Here is a 15,140-nt window from a genome sequence, read left to right as displayed (position 1 = left end):
GAGGAAATGCTTTTTCACACCGTGCATAATTAGTCTGCAGAACTCTCTGCCACAGGATGTGGTGGTGGTGGTGGTGGCGGCGGCCACTAGCTTGGATGGCTTTAAAAGGGGCTTTGAGGACATGCCTAGAGGGCACGCCTATCAACGGCTACTAGTCCTGATGGCTATAAGCTACTTCCAGGCTCAGAGGCAGGATGCCTCTGAATACCAGCTGCAGGGGAGCAACAGCAGACGAGAAGGGCTGCCTTTTCTCTTGGCTGTGGGCTTCCCAGAGGCATCTGAAGCATTTTCAGACAGCAGGGTTTGCTGAGTTTGGATTTGCCCAAAAAACCCAGTGCAAAAAGTGGATTATTATTTTTTAACCCTGGACATAAACCGACTTGACAGCACTGAATCAGTCAATATATTGAGCTAAATGAAAACCCTGAGGGATCCAGGGTAGGCTTCTTAAGAAGAGGTCTAACTATTGCCTCCTTCAATTAATTAATACATTTAAATAAGATGGCTCCCTGTCCCCAAAGGGCTCACAATCTAAAAAGAAACATAAGATAGACAGCAGCAACAGCCACTGGAGGGATGCTGTGCTGGGGGCGGAGAGGGCCAGTTGCTCTCCCCCTGCTAAATACAAGAGAATCACCACATTAAAAGGTGCCTCTTTGCCAAGTTAGCAGGGGTATGCGGGTTATCTGGAAAGCGCCTGGCAGGAGTCTCTCCCAGCCCTGACTGGCAGCAGCTTCTCCAAGGTTTCAGGCAAGAGTCACTCCCAGCCCTAAATGGGGATACTGCCAAGGGGGGTGAACCTGGGGGCTTTTGCACGCAAGCCCGCAGATGCTCTTCCACTGAGCGACAGTCTCTCGCCCCCTGAGTGGAATATCTCACGGTGCTCACGCATGGAGTCTCCCATCCAAATGCCAACCCAGGTGGGCCCTGCTTAGCAAAGGGGCCCCGCTCATGCTCGTGACCACAAGGCCAGCTTTCCTCCCGGGAACATTCCCGAGCTGTGGATCTCTCTCCTTATTAGCCGCCGAAAGCCAATCTTCTGCACCCTCCCAAACGTGGGTGGGAGGTTTATTGGCCGCTCGACGTGCCCTCTATAGGTACGGGGTTGCGATTTATAATCTGAGATGTGTGTGTCTCCACCGCCAGCCGGCCATGATGGCTTTGCTTGTTTTCCGCCTACTTCTGGAGCCCGGGCCGCAGACAGACAGAGGCGTGATTGTGTGAGGGCACAGCGACGCCCTTTCCTTACACATCCCCGTGTGGGCCAGGAAACAGGGTTGCTTTTTTTCTCCTCCCTTTTGCCAGCCTGGGAGGCAGGGTGTTGATGATCTCAGCTTGGAAACTGTCCTGTTCGCCCCTGGCGGCTTTGAAGTCCTCTGTTTTTCCTGCAGAATGAACTCCTGTTTGTTTGAGGGGGAGATTTTTTGGACCACTTTTGGATGCCCGTGGCTTCTTCAGGGTGCGAGATGCTGTACTTTTCCTTCAGATCATAAGGACAGCTCTGCTGGATCGGGCCCCAAAAGGCCTATCTAGTCCAAGGGAGAAGGACCAAGGGTCTGACTTAGTATAATAAGGTGTCTCCCCTGTGTCTCCATAGGAAGAAACTAGGCTTCAGCCATGACAGTACACGGTGTTCACTTCCCATCGCGTCCTGCTTCAAGCCCTCCCACAGCTCCCTCCATAAAATCTGTTTTTCCTTTCCCCTTCCCACGCCGTTCTGCTTTCCATTGTTGGTCATTACTCCCATTTCAATCTCCCTCGATCCAAGCTCTGGGAATGAGCTTTGCTTGTCTTTCTCGATGGATATTCCAGGCTTCCCCCCGGACAGCTTGGAAATCTTTTTTTAACCATCTATCATGATTTAATAGGCTCATTTGCAGAGCATCTCTGTGCGAGATGGCTTGGAGTTCGTTTTCCTCCATTTGTGTTTGGGACTGAATTTGAGCCCAGTGGGTCACCGGACATTAGGCCTTGGACCTGTTTCTCAGTGCCAAGGCACATGCCTGGAATGTGTGAAATAAGAAGCGTGTGCCTCTGAGCATGCACAAAGTTATTTGCTGCATGGGCATAGCTATAACTGAACTGAGAGGACAAGTGTGCATAGGAACCTGAGGGGAGGGGGGCCGCTGACTAGGTGACAGCTGAATCTTGACTCTCCCTCCCTGACTCACAGATGGCTCCTGATCAGAGAACTCACCTCTGCTTCAGGCAAGATGAGTCCTCTCCAGGAGGGGAGAGGGGGAGTATCAGGCAGCATCCCTCCGTCTCTTCCTGACTGGCTGCCTGATTCGGCCCACCCCACTTCAGCCTAACTGATGGGCTCAACCAGGGGAAGAGCCACTCTTTCACAGTAGGGTTCAAAGAACCCAGGCCACCAATGAAAAGGGCCGCTGGTGCCCTCCATCACCCACAATGGGGGCGTGGCCTGATTGCCAGAGGGCCCACCCCAGCTCTCTCGAGCGCATCTCTCTGGAGGGAGAGGAAGGGAAATAAACGCAGCCAGACATCAAGCGCTGGCTAGAAATGAGCTTGGGAGAGCTCGCACGGCTCTCCCAAGCCTGGGCCACACTCCGTTTGCGTGTGACATAGGACCCCGAGGGAGGTGGGGTGCTGGCTAGGTGACAGCTCAATCTTCATTTCCCCCTCTCCCCACGTCCCGACTCACAGATGACTCCTGATCAGAGAACTCTCTGCTTCAGGCAAGACAAGTCCTCTCCGGGAGGGGAGAGGAAGAGTGTCAGGTGGTGTCCCTTCCTCTCCTCCTGACTGGCTGCCTGATTCGGCCCACCCACTTCTGCCTCACTGCCTCACTTCTTCTGCCTCACTTCTTCTGCCTCACTGCCTCACTTCGGCCCACCCCACTTCTGCCTCACTGCCTCACTTCTTCTGCCTCACTTCTTCTGCCTCACTGCGGCCCACCCCACTTCTGCCTCACTGACGGGCTCAAGCGTGTGGGAAATGTCGCTGAGCACGGCCAGCTACTCTCTTTCCCCCTTTGCTCCTGAAGCAGAGACCAAGCTGAAAAGGTCTTCGATCAAATTAGTACAGGGGCCCTTTTTAGCATGCAACACACTCTTGGAATATTTCAAGACAAAATATTGTCTTGAAGGCAGGGTTGCCACTGCTTCGCCCTTTCTAATTGGCGTTTCCTAAAATACATTTGTGGGCTCGTGTGTGTGTGCGCGTGTGTGTGTGCGCGCGCTTGCACAGAAATGGGTTTGCCCGCTGGAAGGAAAATAATGACTGTGTGTGGAGACCTCTGGGAAGCGAGGAGGGAGTTGGCAGAGGTTTTATACTGAGTAACAATCACGCTGCCTGCCGCCTCTGGGCTCGGAGAGGATCTTTATCAAATGTTTGGGATTTAGGAAAGGCAAGAGAACTCTTTTTAAATTTGGCAAATATATACCTTAAATGCACATTAAGTGGTGGCGAAATCCACCCCCTCTAAACACACACCCTGCCAAGGACATTGTGCTGCATGCCTACACCTGGACTCGGAAGTCATTTTGTAAAGAAAGAGAGAGCTGCTTTCAATTCCCCGGTGATCTGTGAATCTCAGGAGTGATCTTGAGCCAGTCACTGTCTCTCAGCCTAACCTACCTCACAGGGTTGTCGTGAAGATTAAAGAGGAGGGGGAGGGAGGAAGAAGCACATCTGTTTTTCCTGAGCTCCTTGCAGGAAGGATATCGATGCAGTTCATCATTATATGTGAGTTAACTAGCAGCTGAGGTTCAGCAAAGCCTCTTTTCACCGGCCAGCTTCCTGACTCAGTTTAAGGACTATGATCTACTAAAGGGGGATTTAATTTCAATTACTACTGAAATTAAGTCATCCTTTAGAGTAACACTTGAGCCAGCACTATTGAATAACTGTCTGGATGTCAGCCACTAACTTAAAAAGGTGCTGCCCTGAAAGGCACTTTGCTTCCACCAGGCCTGCTCAGGTCTTGCAAAGCTTGCTCCAAAGCAGGGCTGCACAGTTTCAGCCTTCCTGCAGATGCCGGACTAAAATTCTAATCATCTCTGACTACTGGACACTGTGGATGGGGATGCCGTCTAAAAACAGCTAAAGTTACAAATACAACAAATATGAAAATGACAGTCCTGCCCTAAAGGGAACACAGTGTAGTTTAGAAAACTCACAATGACTTAGGGACATCGGAAGCTGCCAGATACTGAGTCAGACCCTTGGTCCACCTAGCTCAGTATTGTCTGCACAGACTGGCAGCAGTTTCCCCAAGGTTGCCGGCAGGAGTCTCTCTCAGCCCTATATGAAGATACCAGGGAGGGAACTTGGAGCCATCTGCATGCAAGTGTGCAGAAGCTCTTCCCAGAGCGACCCCGTCCCTGACGGGGAATATCTTACAGTGCTCACACTTGTAGTCTCCCATTCAAATGCAAACCAGGGTGGACCCTGCTTAGCAAAGGGGACACTTCATGCTTGCTACCACAAGACCACCACTGTTTAGGAAAACCCACCATAAAAGCAAACCAGACCAGAATAGATGTAGATCAGGTTACACTTAAGGAGAGGAGACCAGCCCTTGCCAAAAATGCTGGGTGCTTCCCAGTCAGAACAGCAGGGGGTATGGGTAGGACTTTAACCCATCCCATTGGTTCTAGTCAAGGCCCAAACCTGATCTGCCTATTCTGGTGGGGTTTTCCCTAACAATGCTACACTCACCTTAGGGTAAGCTTTGCAAGACCTAAGCAGGCTAGGTGAAAGCAAAAGAGCCTTCAAGGCAGAACCATTGCAAGTTAGTGGCCTGCCTCCAGATGAAATTACTCAATTGTGCTTCTCAAGAGCTACACTGAAAAGACTACTTAAATTTCAATAGGACTTCCATGGAGTAATTTAGTCAGGATGTCAGCCAGGGGAAATAAGCTTTGCTGAACCTCAGCTGCTAGTACATTGTTAATTTCTTTCTAGGGATGGTGGCTTTTTATCTGAGTGAGATAACTCAAGAGCAACAGCACACATTTCCGCAGGTTTCCTCAGCAGCAAATCCTATTAGGAATGCTGTCTTAATCAGTGACTTTTTAGGGGGAACTTTGGAACCATAAAGTGCTAGCTTACAATATTCAGCAAAAGCGGAGGACGGAGGGAGAGAGAAAGCAGATGAAAAGCGGGAGAAGACCACCAACATGATGATGGGACTAGGAGACTGAATCCTGAATTTGAGTGTTCTGGGTTCAAATCCCACCACATCCCTGAACCCACTAGGGGGCCCCTAGGCAAGCCACATGTGCCTCAGTATCTTGCCTGCAGCTACTGAACTATTTTGTAAGGCTGTTGTGAGGATTACAGAGACAATTTTTATTTTATTTTATTTTATTTATTTTATTTCTATACCACCCTTGCAAAAATGGCTCAGGGTGGTTTACACAGAGAAATAATAAATAAATAAGGTGGATCCCTGTCCCTGAAGGGCTCACAATCTAAAAAGAAACATAAGACAGACACCAGCAACAGTCACCGGAGATACTGTGCTGGGGGTGGATAGGGCCAGTTGCTCTCCCCCTGCTAAATAAAGAGAATTACTGCCTAGGGATACACATGTCAGGCAAGATAGATAGATAGATAGACAGATAGATAGATGGGTACAAGGTCCTTGGAATGCTAAGAAATTGTGACCAACATCCTAGGGAAGTGCTTGCAGAAGGTAGACTGCCATTGGAACTGGAGGTTCAATTTAGCCATTAGACACTGACAGCTCCGTGAATTAATCTAACAACAAGCAGGTAACACCTATCATCATTAATGTTTGCAGATTGTTCTTCTCAACGATGATTATCCCCATATTGCAGAGGGGCGTGAGAGAGAGATTCGTTGATGGCCATCTAGTGAGCTCATCGTGGAGGCAAGATGCAAAACGGAGCTCCGTTTTCTACCCACTACACACTAGCAGCACCCTGAGAAGACAAGGCATTTTTTAAAAGGCTCCTTCGAAAGCAAGACAGCCCGTTTGGAGCACAACAGATGCCTGGTGGATCCTGGGGTCAACTCTGGCCGACTCCTGGTCACGTGCCCTCAATGACACTGAAAAACTCTACTTGTGTGGACAGCCTCAGATCCCTAGCCCAGGGATTCTCAACCTGGACAGCAACATCTGGGGACTACAACTCCCATCACCCCCAGTCACAATTCCTGTGAGAGGACAGAACACTTAGAGTTTGGCATGGGGTGTGGAATTCAGCACCCTGAAAGTCTCAGCTCCCATTTTAACAACACGTTTTGGTCTTTTATGGTCGCAAAGATACACTTGAAAATCTCCTGCTCTGAGAAGGGGTTAGACTAGAAGGCCTCTAGAGCCCCTTCCCAGTCCCATTCTATGAAACTGTGTGGCAATGGCTCAGAGGCCAGAGCAAGTGGGCTGAATAAGATAGGAGTGTTGGCAGGAGGGGAGAAAATCATCCCCGACTACTCATCATCTCCAGACTAGCAAAATCAGAATAAGCAAAGAGCCAGACAGGAAAGACTGAGCAAATTATGCAGACCCAAGAATGGAGCTTTCCTTCCATCTTAAACTTTCGGGTCCCCAGATTGCTGGAGGATTACAAGTCCCATCATCCATAGCCCAAGGCCATGGTGTCCAACAGCATGGGAGTTGGAGTCCAACATCTGGGGATCCACACTTGAGAACATGGGAGGAGAGCTGGTCTTTTGATAGCAAGCATGAATTGTCCCCTTTGCTAAGCAGGGTCCACCCTGGTTTGCATTTGAATGGGAGACTACATGTGTGAGCACTGCAAGATCTTCCCCTCAGGGCATGGGGCCACTCCTGGAAGAGCATCTGCCGGCTTGCATGCAGAAGGTTCCAAGTTCCCTCCCTGGCAGCATCTCCAGATAGGGCTGAGAGAGACTCCTGCCTGCAACCTCGGAGAAGCTGCTGTCAGCCTGTGTAGACAATACTGAGCTAGATGGACCAATGGTCTGCCTCTGGAGAAAGCAGCTTCCTATGTTCCTATGCTGCTGGACTCCAACTCCCATCACCCACAGCCCAAGGCCATGGCAGTTGTGGATGATGGGAGTTGGAGTCCAACCCAAGGGGAACCAGCTTTGAGGACTTCTGTTGTAGCCAGAACTTTACCTCTTTAAACGTGCATCGAGACATCCAGAAAGGGTCTTACCTGGTAGCAGCAACAAGAGGAGGCTCAGGCGGCAGAAGGAACCGTGCAGCAGCCCCATCGCACCAGTTAGAATCCGCACGGGAGGGAGGTCCCGAGAGCAAGGCCCGGCCATCTGGACGCAGCATCCGTGCGTCCGCAGCTCCATGGCACTTCCAGCCGCCTCAAAGGTTACACTGTCTTCTGCTGGGCTCTTACACTCCACCGGATGGCTTTTTCCCTCCTTCATCTTGGAAAAAAGTTCCAATTGGCTGCTAAAAATAAAACGAGAAGTTTGGCCTTTTCTCCACCTCTTTTTGCCATCATGTGAATGCAACTGGTTAAAGAGAGAGAGAGAGAGAGAAAAATCTATTTCAGAGATGCCAGAGCAACAAAGAGGAACACGCTCCAAGTTCTAAAACCAGCCATCGTGGAAAAGAAAACTGCTCATATTTCAGGGGGTGAAATGCCGTGGTGACAACCGTCAAGGACTGGAAAGCCACACCATCCCTGGATATTTCAAAACTTTGACTCTCCATTTAAGCCAAAGCCCTTGAAGGGATAGCCCTAGAGTGTTAGGGAACAGGATGTCTTAATAAAATGGGGAGTGTGCCTCTGACCATACACAGAGTCAACCACAGCTGGTTCTCACACTTCTGAAGTTACTAGGCACGACTTGACTGCAATCTTGAATTCTGGGGACACCTCCTGTTTATAAATGAATTTTTAGAAAGCATTTCATTGTGTTTAATAAGCAACTTAACTGATATTGTTTTAATGTTGTTTTTAGAATATCATTTTTTAAATTGCTGTGTTTTGAATTTCTTGGTTTTGTTTCTAACTAATGTTTCACCATTGTTTTTATCTGGTTGTAAACCGCCCAGAGACGTACATTTTGAGCGGTATAAAAATATGTTAAATAAATAATAAACAAACTTTTCATGTTCCTCAAAGGAGTATTTTCAGTGCTTAATTCTGAGTCCAATCATGAGAACAGGCATGGACAATATGTGATGGAATCTTAAAAGGTGATTACGCTTCGGAACATGTCCAAAGTGCAATCCCCTTACAAACATTTTGTTTGTACACTGTGCAACTTTGACAACTTTGTGTTCAAACTGGTGAGTCAGTGTGTCAGCTTGCGGGAACAGAATTAATAGACAGCAAAAGCATCATCAGTATAAGAACAAGTCCAAACAGTTCTGTGTTAACTTGGAAGCTTACACATTCCTACTTGTTTTGATGCCTATTTTAACTGTTCAGGCTCTCTGACGATCTTTTCAGCGCACTGCCCCTATACTTTGTTTTAGGTGTGTTGTTTGTGCAAAGAAAGAAAGAAAGAAAGAAAGAAAGAAAGAAAGAAAGAAAGAAAGAAAGAAAGAAAGAAAGAAAAAGAAAGTCATTGGCTCTAGTCCTCATGAGCAGCAGAGAATCAGTCTGCTCCTCTTTCCATGAAACAGCCCTTCAGATATTTGAAGACAGCTCTCAGCGCTCTTCAGAGTCTTCTCTTCACCCCCAGCTGTTAGCTGTTAAAAGAATTTTAGGGGAACTGAATTACCGCCTTTGCTCTTTGTATGTGGTAGCACAAATGAGTAACAGACCTAAAACAAAGAATAGGGGCAGTATGGCGGGGGGGGGGGGGGGAGAACATCAGAGAGCCTGAATGGTTAAAATGGGCATCAAAACAGAGTAGGAATGTGTAGGCTTCTGAGTAAACACAGAACTCATCTAACTTGCTCTGTGTACAGTCCAAAGTCTGCAAATTCCCAACCTTACAACACTTTCCATTCAGCAACAGCTGAGGACCCATTCCGTTTTAAAACGCTAGTGCTTTTCCTTTTGCTCTTGCCCAAGAGAGGGAAATTCTTTTGTGGGAAGAAATTAAAAGGTTCATGTGGAAAGTGAGTAGAAGCCTTCTGCAACTCAAACCCTGAATTAAGGGCGTCTTGTCAGCACAATGGAACATGGGAAAGATCTCGAACTGAGCCAGCATTTGCCACAGACACCCAATCTGAGCAGGAGTGAAAACTGAACTGAAGCTGCTTTTTCTTGTAAACACGTCTCAAACCCTGGGAGGTTCAAGAAAGGGACAAATGCACTCATAGGAACACAGAAAGCTGCCACCTACAGAGTCAGACCATCAGTCCCTCTAGCTCAGTATTGTCAACCCAGACTGGCAGCGGCTTCTCCAAGGTTGCAGGCAGGAGTCTCTCTTAGCCCTATCTGGGAGATGCTGCCAGGGAGGGAACTGGGAACCTTCTGCATGCAAGCAGGCAGATGCTTTTCCCAGAGCGGCCCCACCGCTAAGGGGAATATCTTCCAGTGCTCACACATGAAATCTCCCATCCAAATACAAACCAGAGTGGTGCCTACTTAGCAGAGGGGCCAATTCATGCTTGCTACCACAAAACCAGCTCTTGGGGTAGACCAGCTTGTCTAGTGATTGTCCACTTGCCACAAATATCAACGTATGAAACTACCTTTTATCAAGTCAGACCGGTGGCCCAGCTAGGCTAGTCACCTCTTCAGGCTCAGGGAAACCCACGGCTTTTAAAATAACCATTCAACAGGTGCAGCTTCAAGGACCTGGATTGAAGGAACAGTCAGATTTGTTATTATCCTGGTGGCCTGACCGGCAGGGGAAAAGCTCGCTAATCTAGTTAACTGTTTATATCAGGCTGATTACAGACTGCATTTAAGCAAGGATGACTCCAAGAGCTAGCAAGAGCTCCCCGCAAAACATTCCTTCCTGCTCCCCCATCCACCCGACTGGAATTTCACAGCAAAGTTAGGTTCCAGAGATGTGAGTTTGAGGTGGTATAAAAAATACGTGAAATAAATAAATAAAAATAAAGTGTCAGATGATATAGGCACAGTATAGTATGACGCTATCGCTTGAATTGATTCTTTTTAAAGGCCTCCGTCGTATAGACACCCCAGAACAGGCAGCAAAAGCTAGGAGCATTTCCAGATGGGGCTCGTATCTTGTTTCTCCTCCGGAATGGAGGATTTGTGCATTCACAAACCGGCCAGAATCACCCCCAAAATCCCTGCAAGCTATCGGTGAGCACTCTGGACACAATTTGGGTTTTTCATTGTGTGTTGGAATATAGCCCAATTTATGCCCGGGGTAAAATAAATCCACTTTCTGCATCGGTTTTGGGGGGCAAATTCAAACTCACAGTATAGCCTTGCAGTAAACTCAAAGTGTAGCCTGCTGCCTGTAAATGCTCTAGTACAGCCAGATAGTCGGGTGAGAACTTCCCACATTTCATGTAATAAGTAAATTAATTCATTTTTTAAAAACCCCTATTTTTTTACTGCTGCGTTTTTCTTTTCTCTGTTTTAAAGACTGAGCCTCTTAGGGACAGAAAATCTCTCCCTCTGCCACTTTGTTACTATGTGGACTGTTTTCTTAACTTCCTGTTGAAAAGAGAGAGAGAGCGATAAATATTATTATTAGCAATCGCAGCATCAACCACCATGAAAACCTCAATCTATAAACAACAACGAGGGAGGTTCAGCCCATTTTCAAACACATAACGATGCAGTTTTATGTTTATGTTTGCCTTTATGTTTCTTTTTTTATTTAGTTTACCTTTGTGTTTCTTTTTAGATTGTGAGCCCTGTGGGGACAGGGTGACATCTTATTTCTTTATTTATTTCTATGTAAACCACTTTGAGAACTTTGGTTGAAGAGCAGTATATAAATACTTGTAGTAGTAGTAGTAGGAGGAGGGGGCGGAGGCCTGGCCTATCCCTATTTCAAGCCTGAAGCGTCTGGTGTTGCTCAGAAGCTGACATACGCTGGTCCTAACAGAGGGTGGCCGGAAAGGGAGGGAAACGGCCACTGTTGCAAGAAGGGACAAGTGTGAGGAGCCTGCCAAGTCCTTGGGCTGTGTTTTGGCTACGGCAGGGGGGTTGCCAGCCAGCCCCTCGGGACCGGCGCTGAAGAACTCTTGCAAGCAAGGCTGGAGATTGTGACGCCTGCCGGGCTGCGTGCAAGCGTGCTGTGGGGGCGGGAAGTCTCCGGCAATAATTCCAGTCCGTTGGAGTTGGCACCCCAGCTTCCTCATGGCCGAGATGGGTTTTGCGTGGGGGCGTGAAGGAGGGGCCTCCTCCAGGGTCGGTTGGCGTCCTTCTCAGGCCGCCACCGCCGCCGCCAACGTCCTCCGGGTGGAATTGCTCTGCTGACGGATGCCCAGAGCATGAGGGAGACATCTGGGTCGCAGCCGCTGGAGTGACACAGAGGCCCGCGGAGGAAACCAGGGCAGCGTGAGCTGGCCTCTGCCCTCACAGGCCTCAGCGTTGCCGGCGGCAACAGGCCCTTGCCGAGAGGCCTGGTGCAGAGTCAGGCCTGCTGCCCTTCCAGGATAGGCTGCGGGTTAAAATCAAGCCACGGGCCCCCGCCGAATTATTATATGCCAGGAAAACCTGCATGCCTCAGCCGGAATAAAATATTCAGACTGAGGGAGCAGAAGCTAAATGGGCTTTGCTTCAATTTGAGCAAGCCATTTTCTCTTGAGCCCGATTCAGACAGACATCCGACACATTCGATTCGCCACTGGTCTGTTTCCCAGACTATGGGAAATTTCATACTGTGTGGGAGGAGGCAATGGTCAACCCCTCCTGTATCCTACCAAAGACAACCACAGGGCTCTGTGGGCGCCAGGAGTCGACTCCAACTCGATGACACACTTTACCTTTTACCTTCAATTAGTATAGTACTACTCAGGAGTCATGTCATTTACTCTGAATGTCAGCTATTGGCGCCAGAAGTATTTATTTAGAAATCCCACAACATTTCAAGCCAGAGCCCTTGATCAGGGGATTAAACAAAGAGATTTTTAAAAAGCAGTATGAAGCAGTGGTAAGAGCTGGTCCATTTCAAATATATCATAAGGCAAATCTCATTTGAACAAACTAAACCAGTGACAAGCACTGCTTAAGGAAAATGCCCCAAGCAGCATGCAAAAAATGCAAGAGCGACAAACACAGAAATCTCACCAGCAAAACCCATACTATGTTCATTTACCCAGATCGCAGACATCTCTGAATTTTAGACAGCCCCCTGATGAAGCAGAGATTAAATACAGGTAGTACCAGCATTTACTCAAAAAGAAAAAGACTCTGAATTTAAGACAAACTCCTGATTTCTAATATATATATATATATATATATATATATATATATATTAAAGAAAGGAAAAAAAACTAGTCTTGGATTGGGATAAAGTACATCATATAAAGAGTAACAAGACAAAGAAATTATTTCATGATTTGCAAACTATAATAGGGACAAACTCTTGAATATCAGCTGTTATTGCATAGCCCAAGTGGGAAGCAAATCCACTTATTGACTTCATGAGAGTCAATGGACACACCTGAGATGAAATGCAAACATCTAATTAGATCACAGCTCCTCATTTTTAACCCCTTAGGAGCCAAAGGATTAAGCCTGAGAACCTACCTTTTAGTCCTACCCGTTTTTCCCCCCTGGTACCATCTCAGAGGATGAATGTTCATGGGGATTTTAGCAACATGATCTACTCTGGTTCCCCCAGAGATGGAAAATAGGTGATAGCATTGCTACGCTCACAGCTTTCTCTGTGTTGTGATCCCCAAGACGGGAGAGAACAATTCTGAAATCTGCTAGCCCTAACAATTCTAATGTTCAGACTTTGGATTATGTATGGGGTCGAGAGAGTGGACAGAGAGAAGTTTTCCTGTCTCTCTCATAACACTAGAACCAGGGGTCATCCCCATGAAACTGAAGGCAGGGCAATTGAGGGCTGACAAAAGGAAGTACTACTTTTTCACACAGTGCATAATTAATCTGCGGAACTCTCTGCCGCGGGATGTGGTAATGGCCACTAGCTTGGATGGATGTAAAAGGGGCCTGGACAAAGTCACGGAGGACAGGTCTATCACTGGCTACTACTCTGGTGGCTGTGGGCCTCCTCCAGCCTCTGAGGCAAGATGCCTCAATACCAGCTGCAGGGGAGTAACAGCAGGAGAGGGGGTGTGCCCTTGCCTCTTGCCTGTGGGCTCCCCAGAGGCATCTGGTGGGCTACTGTGTGAAACAGGATGCTGGACTAGTTAGACCTTGGGCCTGATCCAGCAAGGCTGTTTTTCTGTTCTAACTCACTGACTACCTACTGTATCATTCATATTACAGTGCATTCTCCTTACGTAGCATTCATGGTGTAATGCTTTTTTACAAGCTCCTTCCCAGGCACGGCTGCAATTTGCAGAATTTGAGTAAGGGGTTTGGAACACACTGTGGATTCTGCCGTCAAGGTTCGCAAGTAGTTTGCCCAAAGTGTTTGTGCATATGTAGAGCAGCTACAAATGCTTGTTTTCCAGAGTGAATCATGCCCGGGGGGGGCGGGGGGGTCAAACCTGCAAACAAAAAACAAAAAACCCAATTCTCTTCTCTCCTGTTACTTGGCCAAATTTCCCACATTATCCAACAGCACCATCTTCTGGTATTTGCTGGTACTGCACCCAAGTTGCCACCTCACCACCAACGATTTTACTACAATTCCCATCACCCCCTGTCACAGTGGCCAGGAGATGGCACCATGGCAGGGAGTTGTAGCCCAACGTCTGCTCTAAACCTTGAATATTTATGTCTTTGTCTCTCTATCTAGTGTATAGCTTCCTGACAGGCAGAAATCCAGGAGGTTCAACCTTTCCATGTATGAAAGCACAACACTGTACATCCCAGATACCTGGATCTCTCACCTGGGGCATTTCCCAGCTCTTGCACCCAAGCACAGAAATTATGTAAGTCAGGGCATCACAACTTCAGCCCTCTGGCGATTGGACTACAACTCACATCTCCCATAATCCACAGCCACAATGGCCGATCGCTGGGGATGATGGGACTTGTAGTCTAGCCACAGCTGGAGGGCAGGAGTTGTGCCGCCCGGCTCTAGAGGTCGTTTTTCTAGAATGTCCCCAAAACTGCTCATCTCCATTTACTTGGCCCAATCGTCCGTGTTATCCAACCTTGGGTACCCAGACGCCGTTGGACTACAACTCCCATCACCATCTGGTCATGGTGGCAGGGGGTGATGGGAGTTGTAGTCCAATGGGCCCTTTTCGTATAATAGCCACAGCGTGGCAGACCACAATGGCATCCCAGATTTAGACTGGTGCAATGCAGGTTCAAATCTCCACTCGGCCATGAAACTCTTTGGGTAATCCTGGGGTCACTCACCATCCGAGTCATAACTACCTCGCAAGATTGTTGTGAGGATAGGATGGGCAAACTATGGGCTCCCTCCGGGTTCAGGGGAAGCCCAGCTCTAAATGCCAGTGGCTGGGGAGAAAAGGGGGTGGGGAGATGTGGGTCCAGGGGTGTAGTTATAATTGAGCGGATGGGTTCAAAGAAACCAGGGCCCCCCAGCTCCTGAGGGGACCCCCAGCTCCACCCCTCCCTATTTTCTTCATTATCTCCCGCACTCTGAGGTGCCGCTGGGGAGAGGGGCGGACATGGGCCCCCTCTCCCCTAGCGACACCCTTGCGTGGTTCTACTACTACAAATATTTATATACTGCTCTTCAACAACAGTTTGCAAAGCAGTTTACACAGAAAAATAAATAATACATCAATAAGATGGTTCCCTGTCCCCAAAGGGCTCTCAATCTAAAAAAGAAACATAAGATGGACCCCAGCCACAGCCACTGGAGGGATGCTGTGCTGGGGCTGGATAGAGCTAGTTGCTCTCCTCCTGCTAAATACAAGAGAATCCCCACTTTCAAAAGGTGCCTCTTTGCTCAGTTAGCAGGAGAACTAGATCCAACAGGGCTCTTTCTCATGTTCCAATACAGCACATGCAGCACTGAGCAACTTGGAGACAGGGCAAGCATTATTTAATTTATTCTTAAATTAATTGGGTCCAGGGTATTTAGGGGACTGTCTCCTTTGTCATGGATCCTATCACCTCTTATGAACTTCTGGAGAGGTCTGATGACGGCTGCTAGTGGCTCGTTTGGCGGTGACTCGGGGCCGGGCCTTGAAATAAGAA

At 48.1% G+C, this 15,140-nt stretch overlaps 1 protein-coding gene across 1 annotated transcript in view; it reads right to left on the bottom strand.

The window, feature by feature from the left end:
• The window catches only part of ITGA10 (integrin subunit alpha 10), a 65,551-nt gene extending 55,909 nt beyond the window's left edge, over positions 1-9,642 (bottom strand). The window contains exons 1-2 of the mRNA XM_053278686.1: positions 9,587-9,642; positions 7,131-7,443 (exon numbers count right to left, since the gene is read on the bottom strand). Of these exons, the coding sequence (XP_053134661.1) occupies positions 7,131-7,356 (226 nt within the window). The 5' untranslated portion in view covers positions 7,357-7,443; positions 9,587-9,642. The remainder of the gene's footprint in view (positions 1-7,130; positions 7,444-9,586) is intronic.
• Positions 9,643-15,140: the final 5,498 nt, after the last annotated feature.

The sequence above is a fragment of the Hemicordylus capensis genome, chromosome 14 (genome assembly GCF_027244095.1).
Source record: "Hemicordylus capensis ecotype Gifberg chromosome 14, rHemCap1.1.pri, whole genome shotgun sequence".
NCBI lineage: Eukaryota > Metazoa > Chordata > Lepidosauria > Squamata > Cordylidae > Hemicordylus > Hemicordylus capensis.
Note: the sequence above shows the minus strand (reverse complement) of the source record. Positions and strands in the feature narration are given on the sequence as shown.